The 19,003-nt window shown below is 50.0% G+C and overlaps 2 protein-coding genes and 1 long non-coding RNA gene across 5 annotated transcripts; 1 reads left to right on the top strand and 2 right to left on the bottom strand.

Moving 5' to 3' along the window:
- Window positions 1-58: 58 nt before the first annotated feature.
- Window positions 59-3,610, bottom strand: LOC114768102 (uncharacterized). The gene is made up of 2 exons (XR_003743017.1): window positions 2,683-3,610; window positions 59-2,452 (listed from the first exon to the last, which is right to left on the bottom strand). It is a non-coding gene; the product is annotated as an uncharacterized LOC114768102 (long non-coding RNA).
- Window positions 2,291-14,336, top strand: LOC114767731 (protein inturned-like). Of its 2 annotated transcripts, none has more exons than XM_028959553.1 (16): window positions 2,291-2,781; window positions 5,076-5,596; window positions 6,127-6,212; window positions 7,298-7,498; window positions 9,129-9,247; window positions 9,582-9,671; window positions 10,376-10,453; window positions 10,636-10,819; window positions 10,987-11,040; window positions 11,301-11,363; window positions 11,653-11,868; window positions 11,973-12,482; window positions 12,553-12,647; window positions 12,724-12,913; window positions 13,252-13,391; window positions 13,775-14,336. In XM_028959553.1, exons 1-16 carry the CDS (start codon window positions 2,726-2,728, stop codon window positions 13,884-13,886), a joined length of 2,715 nt encoding a protein of 904 aa, XP_028815386.1. In that variant the 5' UTR covers window positions 2,291-2,725; the 3' UTR covers window positions 13,887-14,336. The 2 variants fall into 2 exon arrangements, with proteins under 2 accessions (XP_028815386.1, XP_028815295.1); XM_028959462.1 differs by lacking the exon at window positions 2,291-2,781 and adding an exon at window positions 3,089-3,289.
- On the bottom strand, window positions 14,209-18,893 carry LOC114767988 (INO80 complex subunit B-like). Of its 2 annotated transcripts, none has more exons than XM_028960039.1 (5): window positions 18,570-18,893; window positions 17,174-17,381; window positions 16,519-16,688; window positions 16,167-16,339; window positions 14,209-15,798 (listed from the first exon to the last, which is right to left on the bottom strand). In XM_028960039.1, exons 1-5 carry the CDS (start codon window positions 18,613-18,615, stop codon window positions 15,334-15,336), a joined length of 1,062 nt encoding a protein of 353 aa, XP_028815872.1. In that variant the 5' UTR covers window positions 18,616-18,893; the 3' UTR covers window positions 14,209-15,333. The 2 variants fall into 2 exon arrangements, with proteins under 2 accessions (XP_028815872.1, XP_028815960.1); XM_028960127.1 differs by having other exon boundaries at window positions 16,519-16,673; window positions 18,570-18,888.
- Window positions 18,894-19,003: the final 110 nt, after the last annotated feature.

The following is a 19,003-nucleotide window of genomic DNA, read 5'->3' as shown; positions in this document are numbered from 1 at the left end:
TATGAATCAAAGGTGGAACATCCGTTCTAAATCAAGTTCTTTTTTCAAGCACTGATAAAAAGGTGGAGATCTTTTATTTGCACAATTGAATATTGAAACCAAGCTGTAACAAATACCTTAGTTTAATACATTTATGCAATTATGAAATTAATGAAAAGTCATGTTGACCGTCTTATTAAGGATAATTAAGTAGTATTACTAGTTCACATTCAAAGGATGAAACCGATAAATAATCAACCATTTAAAAAAGAAAAGCCAGTGAGGTCCATGTTGGTCCGAGTCTTTTACACGATATGGTGGGTAAATCAGGGTAAATCCTGATTAGAACCACCCATATGGGTGGGGCAGAGTCACCATAATTAAAACAAATTAAAGTCAGTTTTACAAATCTTTCCGATACTGACTGAAACAATAAAAACTTTTAGAAGTATTAAAATACCCTGGTGGTTTTACCCTAGAACTACAAAAAGCAATGAAATAATCCACAAGAGTTAATATAAACTTTAATACAAAGAGAGAAAACTTTAATACAAAGAGAGAAAAGTCATGTCGGTCAGAGTGTTTTTCATGATGGCGGGGAAATCAGGGCAACTTTTGCATGGGGCCACCATGGAACCCCCTGACAAAGTTAACTGGGAACCAGTTGGGCAGACCACACCAGCCCACATATAAGACCCACATGAACATGTTGGATGGGACTCTTGCTCCCCATCTGGGTTCTTGGGTTCATATTAAGATGGGGCTGATATGGACCACCTGTCTGGTACCTGTGTACCACCCATATGGATTTGTTACCTGGGAAGGGGCGGAGTCACAGTCATTTAACACTAATTAGTGTCACTTTTACAGACTTTACACTGAAAGTGTTAAATTTAACTCTGATTTGGAGCTCATATACTCTCTGGTCAGTGTTAGATTAACACTGGCAATTTTGCTGTGTAGCAAGCAAAGCATTATTGAATGCATATTAATGACCATCACGTGCATTACGTAGATGAAATATACCGCCTGTATGACGCTCTGTAAAAATGCAACTTGTAATGCTCGTGGAGGCAGGAGGAGCAGACATATCCCGATGATGGAGGTGATATTAAACGACATTGCATTATGTTGGCTCCAAATCAAAATGTGAAATAAACTCTGGTCAAGAAGTTTTCTAAAAATTCTTCATTTTTTAATTCTCTTATTTAACTCTGATTTGTTAATTGAATTACAAAAAGTAGTGATTTTTAAATAGAAGTTATATATATGTATAGTTATTACATGGTTATTGGTATGTTATCTTAAGTGGAAAAACAAAATAATTACCTTCAACTGACAGATCAGGAGCATGAACCGATAACTCTTGAAGTCTTTGTCTGCGGCGGTGCAACTTTCTTAGGAGTGGTTGCAATATTCTTCATAATAATTTTTCTTTGACCAATGATATACATCATATATTTAAATACAGTTATATTTCAAATGATTGCGTTTTTAACATTTGAAAGTAACACTCTCTCAAACGGAAACATAGCAAGCAATAAGCCCAACAATGTGCCGAAAGCGTGTGATTTTCATCCAATGTAACCAGTCCGAGATTTTCTTTGCATTGACGCGGGGACACCACGAAATGTGTCCTCTGCTTTTTACCCTCAGTGATGCGCGTGTCTGGATAAATCCTTAAGTGTCATCTTTGCAAAGGAACGCCTCGGTTACCATTGCTAGAATGCTTTAATTGTTACCGTGGTTATGCTGTTGGGACTGCTTATAGTATTGTTTTTCGTTTCCATTTGAAAAACTGAATTTAAAAAATTTCTATTGTAAAGTTACACACTTTTATTGTGCTAAGTTATGGCCCGATTTTTTAAGCACTCTCTGAGCCAGATGAAGGAAAATATAGTGCTGGACCTTCTTGACCAGGTTGCCAGTGTGAGTGGTCCACGTCAGGTAGCGGAAAATCTCTCCAGTCCCTCCGTCGTCCCGTCGGTGTGGAGGGTCCTGTTGTTCTTCATGTTCCTGACCACTCTGTCACACGTACAATGTCTATAAAGTCCGATCACCAACACAACGTTGCCCCTGAGGGAAAGGTGTATAACACACATATTCATTACATTTGCTTTTGTAATTTTGCCAAACTCTTTAACAAGTGTAGTTTTGCTCAGAGAAAACATTTAAAAGTACATTAAAAAGGGGCGGATTGGAAAAAAAAGGATGTCTTTGTGATGCATCTTCATCTGGGATCACACTGCTGAAAGTGGTGGAGCTCATGTCCAGTGAAGACGAGACAGCCAACATGGAGGAGGTCCAGAGACTGGTGGGTAACACCTCAAAAACCAAGGAAGTCACCCGTCTACATCAGCGAGGAGGGCGCGATATCGTCACGGTTCTCCTGAGACCGCCACCACTGGTGGACCTTCCCCTGTCCCTCGGGGTGATAGAAGGGCGAGGCGCTTTCAGAGTGATGGCGCTTCAGCTGTAATAAGCAGTGTAAGAGATGTTAACTAAGGGTCGGATTAATAACCAATTCATGTTGGAGCGATTCATTCAGAAAGCTGTTAAGCAAACATCTATTTAAAAGCGCGGGGACTTCTTGCTCTTTAACCGGAACGCGGCGAGTTATTTTTGGGGCGAATTCCATGAAAATCTATAATCATCGTGAAGTAAAGAGGGTGGCGCTACTGGGAATTCGAGGCTCTACTTTACCCTATCCGTCCCACTCCTTCCCGGGGTCTCCTCCTCGCTCGACATGCGCTCCGGGAGCTACGAGGACTTCGACTCGGTCCGCAGCGTGCTTCTGTACAGGCGAGTGGCTTTTTCGGTTTTTTTTTGGTTTACAAGTAAACCAATAAACCAGTCCAAAACGTTAAAGGTTACCCTTATTGTTACCTATTTGACCGTAATTTGTCATTTCATGTGCATACTTTACATTTTGCAACACGTGAATTCATCTTTTGGTATTATATGTTGTAGTAAAGTTCACCTCCTGCTTCTTTAATAATGCGTCGTTCTAGTCAGGTTAGCATTAGCTTGCGCTTCCTGGTTGTCCGGGCAACGGGGCTGCTCGGCCAATCGCGCGTGGAGAATCGGTGTCACGTGGCTCCGCCAGGAACCCCGGATGTGGACGAGCGCGGCGGCGTAGGGAGCCAGATAAGGGTTCTTTTATGGCGCGGAAAGGTCCCGGTGCGGCAGAACTCGCGGAGCTGAGACGGAACTCGGGTGAAGATGAAGGACTGGAGGAGGAGGAGGAGGAAGAAGGAAGCGAGAGCGAGCCCTCCGCTTGCGGTTACAGCAGCACCTCCGCCTCGTCCGAGTGAGACACGCCACGCCGGACAAACACGACCTTGCACGAACGTCGCTTTGATGTCGAAAATAAGATATAATGTGCATCTGTGTGAAGTAACATGGTGGTGGACCCCTGCCTCTCAGTGCACCTTCTGCACATTCAGCTGCCTTGCACACCCTCCCTTTACCTCATACTGTAGTTTTTCTGCTCCTTGCACTTTCTCGTACTGTAATCTGTCTTTCGTGCTCTTAATTTTTCTACACATTTCTTCCACTTTGCAAATGCACAGTGGTGCATTGCACAGGGCCAGTGGTGGAGGTTGCCGGTTCTAATCCTGATCCGCCAAGGTGCCACTGAGCAAAGCACCGTCCCCACACACCGCTCACCAAGGGTGATGGGTTAAATGCAGAGGACACATTTCACTGTGTGCACCGTGTGCTGTGTATCACAAGTGACAATCACTTTACTTTATGCACGTCTGCGCCACGCTAAGCTTCTCTATTATGAATTAAATTAAACTCTATATTGTGCATATGGCGGTAAGCGCTGTGAACCCTCGAACCCCCAGAAGGTGAAGTGCTGGCTGCTCTGGTCCTGCATCTGTCCTGGTGTTCTCCCAGGTTCACCATTCTTCCTCCCACCAGCGGTGTGCCGGCCTACTGAAAAGCACGTTTAATAAGCGAGACAGTCAGATCTCAGATTTTTAGAAGCACTGACAAGGCGTTAAATGAAGTAAAAGCTACATGCTTTACTGACCTTTTAACCGTCTGCAGATGCTAAAATGTGGAATGCGTTATCTGTAGCAGTTTGGGAAGCCAAGCGGCCCAGTCACAGTGGTTGTCGGTACGTTTCGGGTTAAGATGCGAATCGGGCTGCTGGACAAAAGTCATCAACGCAGAAATAGGACAGACGCGAGACCGCGTCCCTCGCCGCGTTTGCTGGATTTCGGGAAACGTCCTGTTTCCAATTTGGAAAGTTGACCTTCGTGAATAATTATACGCCTCTTCGCCATCTTCTGAATTCCCGTGGTCTGCCAGGGCTCGCCACAGCAGCGCGGTGGCTTAATATACAGAGAAGCAACTGGAACGGGGAGGGGGATTGAGCGAATATTTGGTTTCGTTGGAACGTTTTACTTCTGTGGAGGGGGGTAAAAGGCGGACTGAAGAGGAGGGCGTCCGGTCAGGGATTTCTCAGCCTGACTGCGATCTGCTGAGGGAACAGTCATTTAAAAAAGCCAGAACATGGTGGAAATAAAAGCTAATGCCTGTTAACCCTTCGGCCCCATTAATATCTCCATAATCATCAGCCTGCAAAGATTTTTCATTCCCAATCAGATTATGGAAATACAGAGAAGTAAAATGGGTGCTTGTAGGTGTCCCAGAATATTTTCAGGTCGGTTTTGACTTTACTTTACTTGGCTGAGACTGGGGTGGTAGTAGCCTAGGGGGTAACACACTCGCCTGTGAACCAGAAGACCCAGGTTCAAGTCCCGCTTACTACCATCATGTCCCTGAGCAGGACACTTAACCCTGAGTGTCTCCAGGGGGGGACTGTCCCTGTAACTACTGACTGTAAGTCGCTCTGGATAAGGGCGTCTGGTAAATGCTGTAATTGTTTTATCCAAAGAGGACGACACCAGCAATTCGTATTCAGTTTCTATAGATGTTGAATTACAACCCTAGACGTGAATACGAATGGAATAAAAATAAAATTAGTCGCTAAAATCGATAAAGCTGTGACACGTTTAATTTATTTATTATTTGAAAACAATTATGCAACCTCCTGCATTTTTGACACGTTGTCTTGTCCACAGCGACCTGGAGCCGGAATGGCTGGACGAGGTTCAGAAGAACGGGGAGCTCTTCTACCTGGAGCTGAGCGACGGCGAGGAGGAAGCCACGCTGGCCCAGCTCAGCGCCGTTCACGCCTCGGCCACCAACCACGTGCGCTTCAGCGACACGGAGGCGGAGGTCATCGCGGAGGACGGGCGCAGGCGTGGCGGCCCGGGCCCCGAGCCGCGGCTGAAGAGGCTGGCCCGCGTCCTGCGCAGGAGGAAGAGGCCGTCGCGGGACCGGGGACAGGACCAGGGAAAGGGCATTCTGAAGAACCAGCCGGGACAACGGGCAGGACTGGTGGTCCGGCTGCGGCGGCTGAAGGACGTGTGCGTCTACCTCAACCCCAAACGCCTGGGGAGCGGCGCGGGCCCTCAGTCTGAGAGCGGGGGGCTCCTGGAGGCCCTGCTGGGCGTGGTGCAGCGAGGGGGGGAAGAGAGGATCGGCGTCCGCGGCCTGGTCCCCGGCAGCCCTGCCAGCAGGTCTGGCCAGATCCTGGTCGGTAAGCAGGGGCAGGACATCACCGGACATTTCAGGTCCCACGCCGGGGCCTTTTTACCCACCTTGCATGCAGAAATGTCCCATTTCGAGGTTTCCAGCAGCGTAGGGTTCAGGTTTAGAAAAGAAGTTAAAACGATTTACAGCATAGTTAATTCTTAATGAAACTGAAGCGATACTGAGAGCCAGTGATACGGTGCACACAGTGAAATGTGTCCTCTGCATTTAACCATCACCCTGAGTGAGCAGTGGGCACCGTGACAGGCGCCCGGGGACGGTGCTTTGCTCAGTGGCACCTTGGTGGGTCGGGACCTCACTGGCTTCTCCATCTTCATCGCCAGTCATTACTGATCGGTTCGAGGAATTCCACACACGCCAGCGTTTGCCCGCCATGCTGAAGCAATTACGGTGGCCGAAGCCTCTGAAGTGGTTGTGTGGTGATCCGGGTCTTCGCTCGTTCGCGAATTCCTGCAAAGCTCTTCGTACGTCACGATGTGCGCTGCGTGACAAACTCGTCTGCTGTTTCCTGTGCAGGAGATGTCCTCCTGGCGGTGGACGACGTGGACGTCACCACAGAAAACATCGAGAGGGTTCTGTCCTGCATTTCTGGCCCGCGGCAGGTCGGTGTGGAAGAGCCCGTGCTGCTTTACTCTCTCCTTTCTCGCTCTTTTTCTTCTCTGTTTAACAGCTTTTCTCCAGTGGAATATACTTCATGAGACTGTACAGATGTGCTGAGCACCCATTATTGTAGCGAACAGCTCCCTGCAGAGGAAATGTAGTCCGTGTTGCGCGTTAATTTAGCTCCAACGGACCGTATTAACGCGGTACTTTACAAAGGATTTCAAGCGTACCATAAGCGTTACTGTGAAATACAGGGGTGATCAAATGACATGAAAAAAAACCCATTTGGGACACAGATAAGTGGGTAAGCGGGGGTCTATCTCCGGCATTCTTCAGGCCCATTCAGCTTCTGATGGCAGAGCACAGCTGCACGGTGGCCTGTCCACATCACCTTTCTCCGGGCAGACATCGTGCCGCTCCTCGACGCCGGTTTGCCTTTAGCCCAACCAATGATTATTTTATTACTATTTGGCTTCGTAGCGTCACATGTCAGAGCGTTGAAATTTGGTTCGTTTCTCGTCAAATGCGTAGCTGGAGAGGCTCATGAGAACGTCCCTGCTTGGAGGTGCCTTCGGCTCGCCTTTCTGCCCCACATCCACATGGAAAAACAAGCGGGGCGAACAAGGAATGCTGAAATGACGGAGCGCCGCGGTCTGTGGCGGGGCGAGAGTTGAAAGGGAGGGAGGACCGCGGCCACAGGAACGGTGCCAGGGAGAAGAACGCAGCTGATTAGAAGACGCGACCGGGGAGTAAATTACACGGCAGAGGCACATTTACAGCCGATGAAGGACCTGCGTCCAGCATCGCTGACCTCCCACACAGAGTTCAGCATGAAGACATGACCGAGGGAGGACCGTTCTTTCAGACTGCTTTCATTAGCCACGTATGGCGTATGATCTAAAACAAACGTTCTAACTTTAATCCATAGTAGCCCAATCCAGCCACAATGACTGGCCAGTAGACATGGGGCTCAAGTGGCTGGTTTGAGTGGAAATTTGACAGGTTTTATGATTATGGGCACCTCGAAGTGGTCTGAAGACCCTTAGCTGAGCTCTGTGGTGACCTTTCTCACGGTCTCCTGCAGGTCAGGCTGACCCTGGAGACCCTGGAGGAGCCACCAGCTGACGGCGGCCCCGACGGACACTGGGCCCCTGCTCCGGTCAGCCAGCTGGTCCGTCTTCTGTGGGGGGAGGAGATGGTGGAGCTGCAGATGTCCATTGCACACGTGCCCCACGCCGTCCTGTACCTGTCCCTCTGTGTGGACTCGGAGTCCGTGCACGACGAGGTCGGTCCATTATCAACGTGGTGAAAATGAAATGAAACACACACAGCATTACTGGCAGGGACTTCCAAAACGGGTGGTCAGTGCCCTGAGCTCCTAGGTGTCACAGAAGTAGGGAGAAGACACTGAGACTGTAACATCTCACGTATGGCAGGACACACCCATGTAACAAAGTACAAAACCCACAGTTTGAGAAAATGTGCGACTCTCATTGCGACAATTTGCGAGGGAACGGTGCATGTTCAGTGTTCACAAATCCTTCTCTTAAAATACTGCAAGGTGTACATTTAGTGAACGGATCACCGACTGAGCCCAATTTACAGAGGACCATACCATAGGACACTGAAAACATCACGATTTATACCAGCTTATTTTTACAAACGTGTTGGTCAAAGCAACACGTCCACAGCACTCTCATCTCCTGGTCCTGGAAGCTGTGAAGTGTTTCAGTTCGGGAAGTCGGGAGTCGCAGGCTCCTTTTGCCAAGCACTGAATGATTCACTACATGAATCTTTTGAACAAATCGTTTTTTGTGTGAACTGATTTTAGCGATTCAGTACATGCAAAAGGACTTTTTGTCCTCGTAAACCCATGAATCAGGCCTCAGACACGCAGCGGCAGGATGCTGGGGAGACACCGGACAGGTTACTTGGTGATTTGTAAGGTGGATTTCACTGTAACACAAGCCACTCGGCTCGATTGTTCATCCAGGAAGACACTGAGACTGTAAATCGGCCAGCAGCTCTTCCCACTGAAACCCAGCAACTAGCCGAAAAAATGTAGGTCTGCTGGTGTAGCAGGAGGAGTTGATGTTCAGCGTCGTGGGTTGTGGTCAGGAGTGTGTTGCTGCATCTAGTTCTATTCAGGGAGAGTGTGTGTGTGTGTGTGTGTGTGTGTGTGTGTGTGTGTGTGAGGGGTGGAGATGCCAGGAGCAGCACACTGAACATAACCTTGACCTAGAACCTTGATGTAGAACCATGTGAAGAACAGGCCTAATCAACAAGGTTCTACTCAACAAGGCATTCAAGCTCCAGGTCGTGTAGCAGAAGGAAGTTGCCTTGAAATTGTGGCCATAATGACATGATTTTGCCGCGGTAACGATGGCCTGTTGTGCTGCCGAATGAAGAAATGAATGGACGCTGGTTCTCCTTTTCTCTTCTACGTTGTTGTGTCCCTCCATCTGTCTGTTGACGAGGGGCGGAGTTAAGGGCCCTACTGAGACAGAGTCCCTTCCCCCCGCCCTGATGCCACCACCGAGGTCTACCTCAGAGAGCGAGTCCCTTGTGTCTCGAATGGTGCACCTGTTTGGGGCAGTGGTGGCCTAGCCGGTTCCAATCCCGATCAAAGCACCGTCCCCACACACTGCTCCTCGGGCGCCTGTCATGGCCGCCCACTGCTCACCAAGGGTGATGGTTAAATACAGAGGACACGTATCACCGTGTGCTGTGCTGCAGTGTTTCACAATGACAATCTCTTGTCATTACTTGTCACGTTATTTCCGGCTTTTTTTTATGCTAATTCCTCTGTGTAAACTGGATGTGCTGTAAACTGCTGATGCTGTACTGTACCGGTAATCCGTAATCAAGATTTCTTCTGGTCGGACCTGCTCCTGTGCCTGTTCTCCCACCTGCAGCAGGAGGTCCTGTACCAGTATCCCCTCACCGAGGCCTCAGCGGAGCTGAAAGGGGTGCGAGGCGTCTTCCTCACGCTGTGTGACATGCTGGAGAGTGTCACCGGTGGACAGATCCTCAGGTCGGTTCAGACACGGTGGCCTTAGTCAATGAATCAGTGAATTCTGACCCGGAATCCTGATTCCAGTGATTCCAGGTAGTAGCCAAGTGGGTTAGATTCGCCTATAAACTAGAAGACCACAAACCCCGCTTACTACCAAGACACTTAACCCCGAGTGTCTCCAGGGGGGGACTGTCCCTGTCACTACTGATTCTGAGGCGCTGTAAATGGGCATATGCCACTTTAAATGGTTGTCTATAATCTGTTATACCACATTTAATTTTTAATTCAACATTCCCGCATATATTAACTCTGTTTCCCCCCCCCTGTCCCTACAACTGTCTCTACCACACAGCTCTTCTCTGTTGATCAGAAAGCAGCTGGTGCACGTGGGCTACTGGAGAGAGGGAAACAATCTGCTGGTCATCGGCCTGCCTGCAGAAAAGTACACACACACACACACACACACACACACTGAATACTGAAAACCATACACACTGGGAAAAATTAATTGGGTTTAACTTAATTTAATAATCAACACTGGCACAACATGATAGGGTGGTAGTAGAGGGTAACACACTCGCCTATGAACCAGAAGACCCAGGTTCGAACCCCACTTACTACCATTGTGTCCCTGAGCAGGACACTTAACCCTGAGTGTCTCCAGGGGGGGGACTGTCCCTGTAACTACGTTACTTTACTTTATTTAGCAGACGCTTTTATCCAAAGCGACTTACAAGAGGAAGACACCAGCAATTCTCGTTCAATTTCTGTAGAAACTACTGATTGTAAGGCGCTCTGGTAAATACTGTAAATGTAAATGATTCATTTGATTAGGGCCATCCTAATTCCTTTGCATCGTTTCAAACCAGACACATTTAATTCGGCTTAATTTTTTTTAAAGTAACAAATGATTTGATTGGGTAAGAATAACATGTTTAATTCAGTGCCAAATCATATGTGATCAACCTTGTTAAATCGTTTGATTAAGATGAATTAACTTGTCTGGTTTGAAACAATGCAAAGGAATTAAGGCTGCTTAAATCGAATGAATCATGTGTTGTAGGAAACGTTCATTTGATGAATTTAAGTTAACTTGAAGAGGGAACACGCTGTATGTTTTGTTCAGTGGTGTGTGTTCTGCTCCAGGGTCCCGCTGCTGTACTTGCAGACCGTGGTGGAGGGCGTGGTCCGTACGCTCAGAGTGATGCACGGCTCGCTGGACAGGTCAGACTTCCGTTGGTCTGCTTCAAGTGGGCGGGGCCAAATGAGCAGCGATGTACTGTTTTCATAGGGGCCTGAAAAGTCTGTGGCGGAACTGTTCTTGAAATGAGCTCATTCGATGTTTCAAGCCCCGAGACTCTCATGGCGGCCGCCATCTGTAAAGTGCATTAACTCCTCCTCCTCAGGGCGTTCTGCGCCGGAGAGAACGCAGCGAGGCTGGACCACTTCTTCTGCCTCCTCTTTCAGCAGCTCATCCAGCCGTCCCGCCTGAGCCACAGCACGGCGACGGCGTCGCAGGAGGTGTCGGCCGCCCTCTTCCTGGACGGCCTGCCCGCCGTGCGCTGGCTCACTCTTCCCACCGACATCAAGGTCGCCGGCTTGTTTTGTCTGTCTGGGGCGTGCCGGGTCCCCCGTTTATATGCATGTCTCTGGGTGTTTTTGCTATATAATTATAATTTCCACAATCTTGATGCCCCATTCCAGGCACTGGGAATGACCCGTGGGATTTTGACAGCTGCGCCTCTGTTTTTCGACAGGTGGAGGTCGACGCGGTGCTGTCGGATTTCGAATCGTCCGATTTTGGAGACCTGGTAATAACCCATCTCACAGATGGCATGATAACGTACTTTTACGGTTATATCATTTAGACCAAATAGAGAGCCGGGCCGTTGTATTTTGAAGCGTGGACCACGGCCAGAGAAGTGGCGCACGTTCTACTTATATTGGAATGGTGAATGTTCAGACTATTATTACGGCTTCATCCGTTTGGCGTCAGTTGTGGTGCTCTGGTCTGGAGTCTGCCGGTCGTTCTGGAAACTCATCTCCCCCTCCACTCTCCCTCCCCCCGCAGACCGACGACTCCTGCGGGCGGCGCCGTTGCTACGTGACTCTGGGCTCCTGTCTCTTCTACAAGGTCTCACATCCTGGCTCAACGTCCTGCAGCCCGCCGTTTTCCCGGTGTGGCGCCTAGCGCTGTTTCATTTGGGTCTTTTTGGCGCTGGTAGCCTAGCGGGTAACGAACCAGGTTCTAACCCCACTTACTACCATCGTGTCCCTGAGCAGGACACTTAACCCTGAGTGTCTCCAGGGGGGGACTGTCCCTGTAACTACTGATAGTAAGGTGCTCTGGATAAGGGCGTCTGGTAAACGCTGTAAATGTATACATGTGTGTGTGTCTGTGTGTGTGTGTGTTGCTTACACAGGGCTACCTGATAGCCAACCACCTGCCGAAGGAGGACCTTCTGGACGTGTGTCTGTACTGTCAGCATTACTGCCTGCTGCCCCTCGGCAGCGAGCAGCGGGTGGGGCAGCTGATCATCTGGAGGGAGGTGTTCCCCCACCGCCGCACGCAGCCCGGCCCCGCCGCTCTCGATTTCGCCGAACCCGAGGGCCGCCACTTCCTGCTCATCGTCGGCCTGGTCCGTTCTGATGCTGTTTCTAGTGTCATTTACTTCTGTATGCGTGAAATCGTTTTATTTATTCGCGTTCGGTCTGATTAATATGACGTGTTCTCTGTTGGCAGAAGCACTTCATGCAGTGCGTTCTGCTGGAGGCCGGCGGCTGTGCGAAGGCGGCGGTGGGCGTGGTCGGACCTGATAGAGTCTACGTGGACCAGGTCAGGGCCACGCTGCTTCAGCTGGAGGGGCTGGACACCAGGATCGAGGAGCGCTTGGCCACGCCCCCGGCCCCATGCCTCTCCTGTGCCGATTGGTTTTTGCCCTCCGGTGCGCGAGACCGCCTAGCCTCCCTCGCCGCGGGGTCGCCGGTGCTGAGCCGCCTGGCAAATGCCATCAAGCCGGAGGCGGTGGGCGGGGACAAAAGCAGGGGCGTTTATGTGGAGGCGGGGCCCACACTGCGCACCAGGAGGCCCAGTCCACAGAGAACTCTGGCAGACAGTGCCGCCGAGGGCCAAGAGGGTCTTACCCCCACCCCTGACTCCGCCCAAAAGCCGCCTCCCACCCCACGCCGCGATTCGCTGGGCTCTGGGGGGTCGGAAGGGAGCGGAGGCAGCGGAGGAAGCCAGCTGTTCAGGGTGAGTTCCACTTCCTGTTTAGCATTTCCACTTCCTGTTTAGCACCACATTCATTTCAGGGTGTGTGTAGATCCCCAGGATGAAGCACCCCAACCCTTTCTACCTGGGCAACCTGAAGAAGAGTCTGTCTGAAAGAGAGACGGAGGAGATGCGCGACACCCTGAAGTGAGTGGGCGTGGCCCTCCGACTTGTCTCGGGGGTTCTCAGCGGGGGTCTGAACCTCCGCTTCTCCTCCTGCCAGGCTGACGTCGGGGGCGGAGAACACGCTGTTCCACTACGTGCTGATGGAGAGCGTGCAGGGCGTCTTCATCGCCCCCACCCACAGGGAGGTGGCGCAGCTGAGCGGCGCCATCCACCCGCAGCTCATCCGCAACTTCCACCACTGCTGCCTGTCCATCCGGGCGGTGTTCCAGCAGAGCCTGCCCATCAGGGTACCGTAACCGTACACCACAGACACCGCGGCCCGTCGGCTTACACCAAGAGCACAACGTGGACCAAATTCCCTCGCTCTGGGCTGGGGGCGGGGCCTGGGCGCCTGTGATTAACCCCTTACACATTTGTCAGACCGTGGTATCGGGGGACTTTTAACGAGTGGTATCGGTGCGTCCCTAATCCAGAGAGTTGATGTGTTTCATGCTTTGTGTAGCCTTACTGTAAATGTGCATGTGCTGGTCTGCTCCAAACATGTGTAGTGACATCACTTGTGTAGCGACATCGAGGGCGTTTGTCCATGCATGTACTGTGCCTCACGTACGCGTGTGCCACACAGGAGAGGCGTGGCACCGGGCGGCCTCAGGGCGCTCACGGTCTGGGTCCGGTCAAGGAGCACGGGGTTCTGTTCCAGTGTCAGCCCGAGAACTGGGCCGACCAGAAGAGGCCGGCGCCCACCATGACCTACTGGGTGATTGGGTGAGTGTCCGTGTGTTCTGGCGCGAAGAATATTCCGGAAGCTTCAGTAAGCGCTATGAATAAACTGATGAACTAGGTCTGTAGTTCATATGTTAAGTTGACCACCACCGCCCTACGTCTCCTGCAGCAACGTCTATCACTCTCTTCAACTGAAACCTGGTGTGTGTGTGTGGTATGAGGGTGATAGCGAGTGTGTTACACACTAGGCCACTATAGACCAGAAGACCCAGGTTCAAATCCCACTTACTACCATCGTGTCCCTGAGCAGGACACTTAACCCTGAGTGTCTCCAGGGTGGGGACTGTCCCTGTAACTACTGATTGTAAGTCGCTCTGGATAAGGGCGTCTGATAAATGCTGTAAATATAAATGTGTGTGTTGCAGGCGTATGCTTCTAGAACCCGTCCCCCAGGAGTTCTACGTCTGCTTTCATGACTCCGTGCCGGAGGTTCCTGTGGAGATGGCCTTCAGACTGTCCTTCGGCCTGGCACTATGATCAAAGACCATGCCACCGAGGCCACGCCCACAACCATTCCAAGTGCGATTGTAGAAGCTGCTGCCACCGCGTTCCATCGTGGGACCCGATTCAGTACTCAGCAGCAGTCATGGACAACTGGACGTAGCTTGGTGGAGAAACGCTTCTCCCCAGTCGTAGCAAGTTGTGGGTCTGAGATGCCGGTTTTTACTAGGATCTCACCTACACAATGCATTTCATATGACCTTTGACCTTACTGATGAGTTATGACTTGCCGTTTCACCCTGAAACTGAGAGCTGGGGTCAGAGGGTCACAGATCAGAACCACTATCTGAACTGGGCTTTTTTTTTATTGTAATTTAAGAGAAATACAGGTGTAAAGATTTTCATTTTTATTTAAACTTCTTTATTTGTAACGGACCCGTCTGCATTTTTTTTTCTATAAATAAACGATCCATGTGCTGAAACCAACTCAATGTCCCCCCAAAACAGTTCACTCAGCATTAGCACTTTTTACATTACAGCAGAGAACCAAAAAAATAATAATTCTAAATACTGTACACTGCTCAGTCCTGCGGGTTCTAATAATGAGACTCGCTGGACCCTCGTTTTCTGCAAAAGGGGTAGAAAAAAAAAAAAAAAAAAGCAGAATTCCAGTTCCGGGATCAATACTAGGCCGCAGAGGGGGAAAAGAGACCGACTAGATCCCTTCAGAAAATAGGGTTCCGGGATCAACACTGGGACCAATGGGGAGGAAACGAGACCGACTAGATCCCTTCAGAAAATAGGGTTCCGGGAGGAAAGGAGACCGACTAGATCCCTTGAGAAAATAGGGTTCCGGGATCAACACTGGGACCGCTGGGGGAGAAAGGAGACCGACTAGATCCCTTCAGAAAATAGGGTTCCGGGATCAACCCTGGGGGGGAAAGGAGACCGACTAGATCCCTTCAGAAAATAGGGTTCCGGGATCAACCCTGGGGGGGAAAGGAGACCGACTAGATCCCTTCAGAAAATAGGGTTCCGGGATCAACCCTGGGGGGGAAAGGAGACCGACTAGAACCCTTCAGAAAATATGGTTCCGGGATCAATGCTGGGGAGGAAAGGAGACCGACTAGAACCCTTCAGAAAATAGGGTTCCGGGATCAATGCTGGGGAGGAAAGGAGACCGACTAGATCCCTTCAGAAAATAGGGTTCCGGGATCAACGCTGGGGAGGAAAGGAGACCGACTAGAACCCTTCAGAAAATAGGGTTCCGGGATCAACGCTGGGGAGGAAAGGAGACCGACTAGAACCCTTCAGAAAATAGGGTTCCGGGATCAACGCTGGGGAGGAAAGGAGACCGACTAGAACCCTTCAGAAAATAGGGTTCCGGGATCAACACTGGGACCGCTGGGGGAGAAATGAGACCGACTAGAACCTTTCAAAACAGAGTAGAAAAGAAAGCAGAGTTCCGGTCCCGCGATCAACACTAGGCCGCACCCTCCAACAGAACCAGGTTCCTCCTGTAGCACTCCAGGCTGCAGAGCGGCGTCCCGGTTCTGGAGCAGGAGTACCTCTTCAGGTTGGGGCAGCCCAGCACGCCGCAGCTGGCTGGAGGCGGGGGAGGGGCGCGGGGCGGAGCCGGGGATGGGGCGGCCACGCCCAGGGGAAAGGACACGCTGGCGCCCTGGGCGGAGTCGCTGTAGCGCACCATGGGAATCTGCGCCTGCCTGGACTTGCGCTCCTTCAGGCTCTTCATCTTGCCCTTGCTGGTCTTGGTGAGGCGCTCGATGGTCTGGTTCTTGTTCTCCTCCGCCTTCTTGGCGGCCTGAAGGCGGCGCTTGCGCGCTCGCTCCTCGCGCTTCTGCATCATCTCCACCGTCAGCTCCTTCTCCTTGTAGCCCATGGGCAGCTCCAGCAGCGGCTGGCTCTGCTGCTTGTGCAGGAGGGCTTTCTGGAAAACACGGGCGGCCCATCAATCTACAAAAGCAGCCCATCCACTCTTCAGAATTCCACACGATGGGTCTAACTGGCATTTTGATTGGTCCACACTCATAATGTCAAACTATTAGTCAAAGGTCTGACTAATTTTAGATCAATCATTTATGTCCGGAAATAATTGATCATGAAAGACAATCCAACGTCTAACCTGAAGAAAAGTGGAAATTCGGTCAACTCAGAAATCAGGAATTCTCAGCCAAAAGCAGAGATGGGTTTTCAGAGGTGTGGTCAACCAGCACTTGGCTCGTGGTTGACCCGGCTGGTTCTGGATGCATGTGACATGTGCCGTATTCTGAGAGGGAAGGTGGAATCGTTCCTCACCTGCCTGGCGGTGAGGAGAGACACGTCGATTTCCTTCTTCAGCTCGCCGTTGTCGTCCAGCTCCCCTTTCTCCAGGGCCTCCAGCCACCGCTCCTCCTCGTCCATAGGGCCCTCTTGTGGCGACTCGGCGTCCACGTCGGGCAGAGACGACGGCTCCACGTTACTGTCCTCATCTGGAAACGGTCACATGGATTTAGAACGTTAGAAGGGTTCTGGTCCGGATGATGGACAACTAACTCCAGCCTGTGTACAACATCATGGTCACGTTCTTTCCTGTATGAAACCTGAACATCTGAAGAGGACCAATAAAGCTGAGGAACATAATGTGGCTACACTGAGGTCCACAACCCACCAAGCCAGGCCCGATACTGCTCAATGGGAACTCCCTCAGAAGGCTCGTTTTCGTCCTCGTCATCATCGTCCTCGTCATCCTCGTCACAGTCATCCACGACCATCAGCGGAGGTGCAGATCGCACCGTCCCCGGGAGCACGGTGAATGTCGGCACGCTGCCCACACACAGTCCATAACAAGAACAACAATTTCCATTAACTCCAGGGTTCCGACGCCTTTTCACAAAACAACTTACGTGGCTTTAATAAAAATATTGATACGTTCGGGCGTAGATCATCAGGACTTAAAAGGACGTTTCCAGAATTTTCTACGTTTATTTCATATTCCAAAACGTTTCGAGGCTTTTTCAAATAGCTGAATAATGGGGGTTTAGAAAATATCGCAATATTTTTAACGTGGTGACATCAAATGTCGATATTTCTGCACACAAATTTATTGCAAAATTCAGTTCCGAGTTATGTAGTTTTGGCAGAATTATTAAGGTAATGTGATCCGCACAGACCGTACACGCCATCTTGTATATCAGCTCTGTTTTTACGTTTTCGGTGTAACTGTAGAATATTGTGATGTGTACAATACCACGTCATGAGATCGTTGCCCATAAACGGCCCTAATATTGAACTTTTAATAGAATTACTAATTTTGTGGTCCCTACCTCTTCGTGCCCATCGTCTGTCCTCCCAACTTGATCTTCAGCTTTAGCTGAGGTGGCTTCAGGTTGATGGGCAGCCCAGAGTCCGACTCCATGGCCTCGGAGGAGAAGCTGAGGCCGGCGTCATCACGGTGGCACTTCTTCTTGTGCTTCTTATGCTTCTTGTGTTTCTTGCGATGGGGGTTGTACCCTGCGGCCTCACTCGCGTCTCCTGGGAGCACAGAGCACACGACAGGAGTCTTCCGTCATGTCAGAAGGAACAAGCAGGAGGACCTGGTACTGCAGACCAACTTAATAATAATCAGCTGGATTTGTGTTTCAATATAAAAGCAGATATGGGTGGTACCAACAAGAGTGGAAGTAGCCTAGTTGGTAACATACTCACCTATGAACCAGAAAACCCAGGTTCAAACCCCATACATTTACCAGACGTCCTTATCCAGAGCGACTTACAATCAGTAGTTACAGGGACAGTCCCCCCTGGAGACACTCAGGGTTTAGTGTCTTGCTCAGGGACACGATGGTAGTAAGTGGGATTTGAACCTGGGTCTTCTGGTTCATAGGCGAGTGTGTTACCCACTAGGCTACTACCATCACACTTACTACCATTGTGTCCCTTAGTTACCCTGTAACACCACTGGGCAGTGGTGGCCTAGCGGTTAAGGAAGCGGCCCCGTTATCAGACTGTTCAAATCCTGATCTGAGCAAAGCACCGTCCCCACACACTGCTCCCTGGGCACCTGTCATGGTGCCCACTGCTCACCAAGGGTTAAATGCAGCACTGTGTGCTGTGCTGCTGTATATCACAAGTGACAATCACTTCACTACTGATTGTAAGTCGCTCTGGACACAGCATCTGCTGTAAAATTATATGGGTAGCGGTGGTTGATTTAAGGACATTACAAAGTTGGATCAGCTTATAGTCTGTTTTTCCACTTTAATTTTCAATGTGACTCCAAATCCAGACCTCTGTGGGTTTATTCATTTAATTTCCATCGATAATTTGTGTGTGATTGTCGTCAGCACATTCAACTATGTAAAAAAACAAAGGGTTTAATAAGAATATTTCATTAATTCAGATCTAGCATATCTTATTTTGTGTTTTTTGAGCAGTGTACATTACTTCTTCCTTTAAATTATCTCCATGAACCAAGTTCCCTTTTTTCCTCGATTCCTTAACCCCATATTTTTTCATTCACTGCCACTTTTTTACCTTCAAAAACAAGCAGATTTCTTGCACCCACAGACCTGCTTAGTACAGTTAACTACTGCCCATCGTTTACCAAATTGCTGCAGTCTCATTGCCCTTTTTTAATCTCTTTGTCCAGAGTTATTCCCCACTTTTCTCCCAGACTCTCCTGGCAGACCAACAATCCTGTTCACGGACACGTTTACTCGCCTGCATGGAACCTGGGATGATGGATCACGTCCTTCCTCTTCCCCATCGAGATCGGCGGAGTGGGTTTCTCCCGCAGGCAGGGTTTACATGGCGACTTTCCACCGAACTCCTCCTACATGAACTCCATCCTTCTGCGCCCCACTTAAACCCCTGCTGTGGCTGGTTAGAACAGTCCTCACCCGAGAAATACCTGCACTTTTACCGTTTTACTAGTTTTTACTCCTCGTGAACAGACTAGCTCGGAAACAGCGGCGCCGCGCACTGACGTCACGACGCTTCGCCGATGCCTCTGGGAAATGTAGTTTTTCTTCTACACGAACTTCGCCCTGCTATGGCTGGCTAGGAACACGACGTGAACCGACAAACAGTCCTCATCCGAGAAAAAACTGCACTCTTTACCGTTTTTACTCGTTTTTACTCCTCGTGAGCACAGT

The sequence above is a fragment of the Denticeps clupeoides genome, chromosome 1, assembly GCF_900700375.1.
Source record: "Denticeps clupeoides chromosome 1, fDenClu1.1, whole genome shotgun sequence".
Classification (NCBI taxonomy): Eukaryota; Metazoa; Chordata; class Actinopteri; order Clupeiformes; family Denticipitidae; genus Denticeps; species Denticeps clupeoides.
The sequence above is the reverse complement of the archived record's forward strand: the minus strand, read 5'-3'. Positions and strand labels throughout refer to the sequence as shown.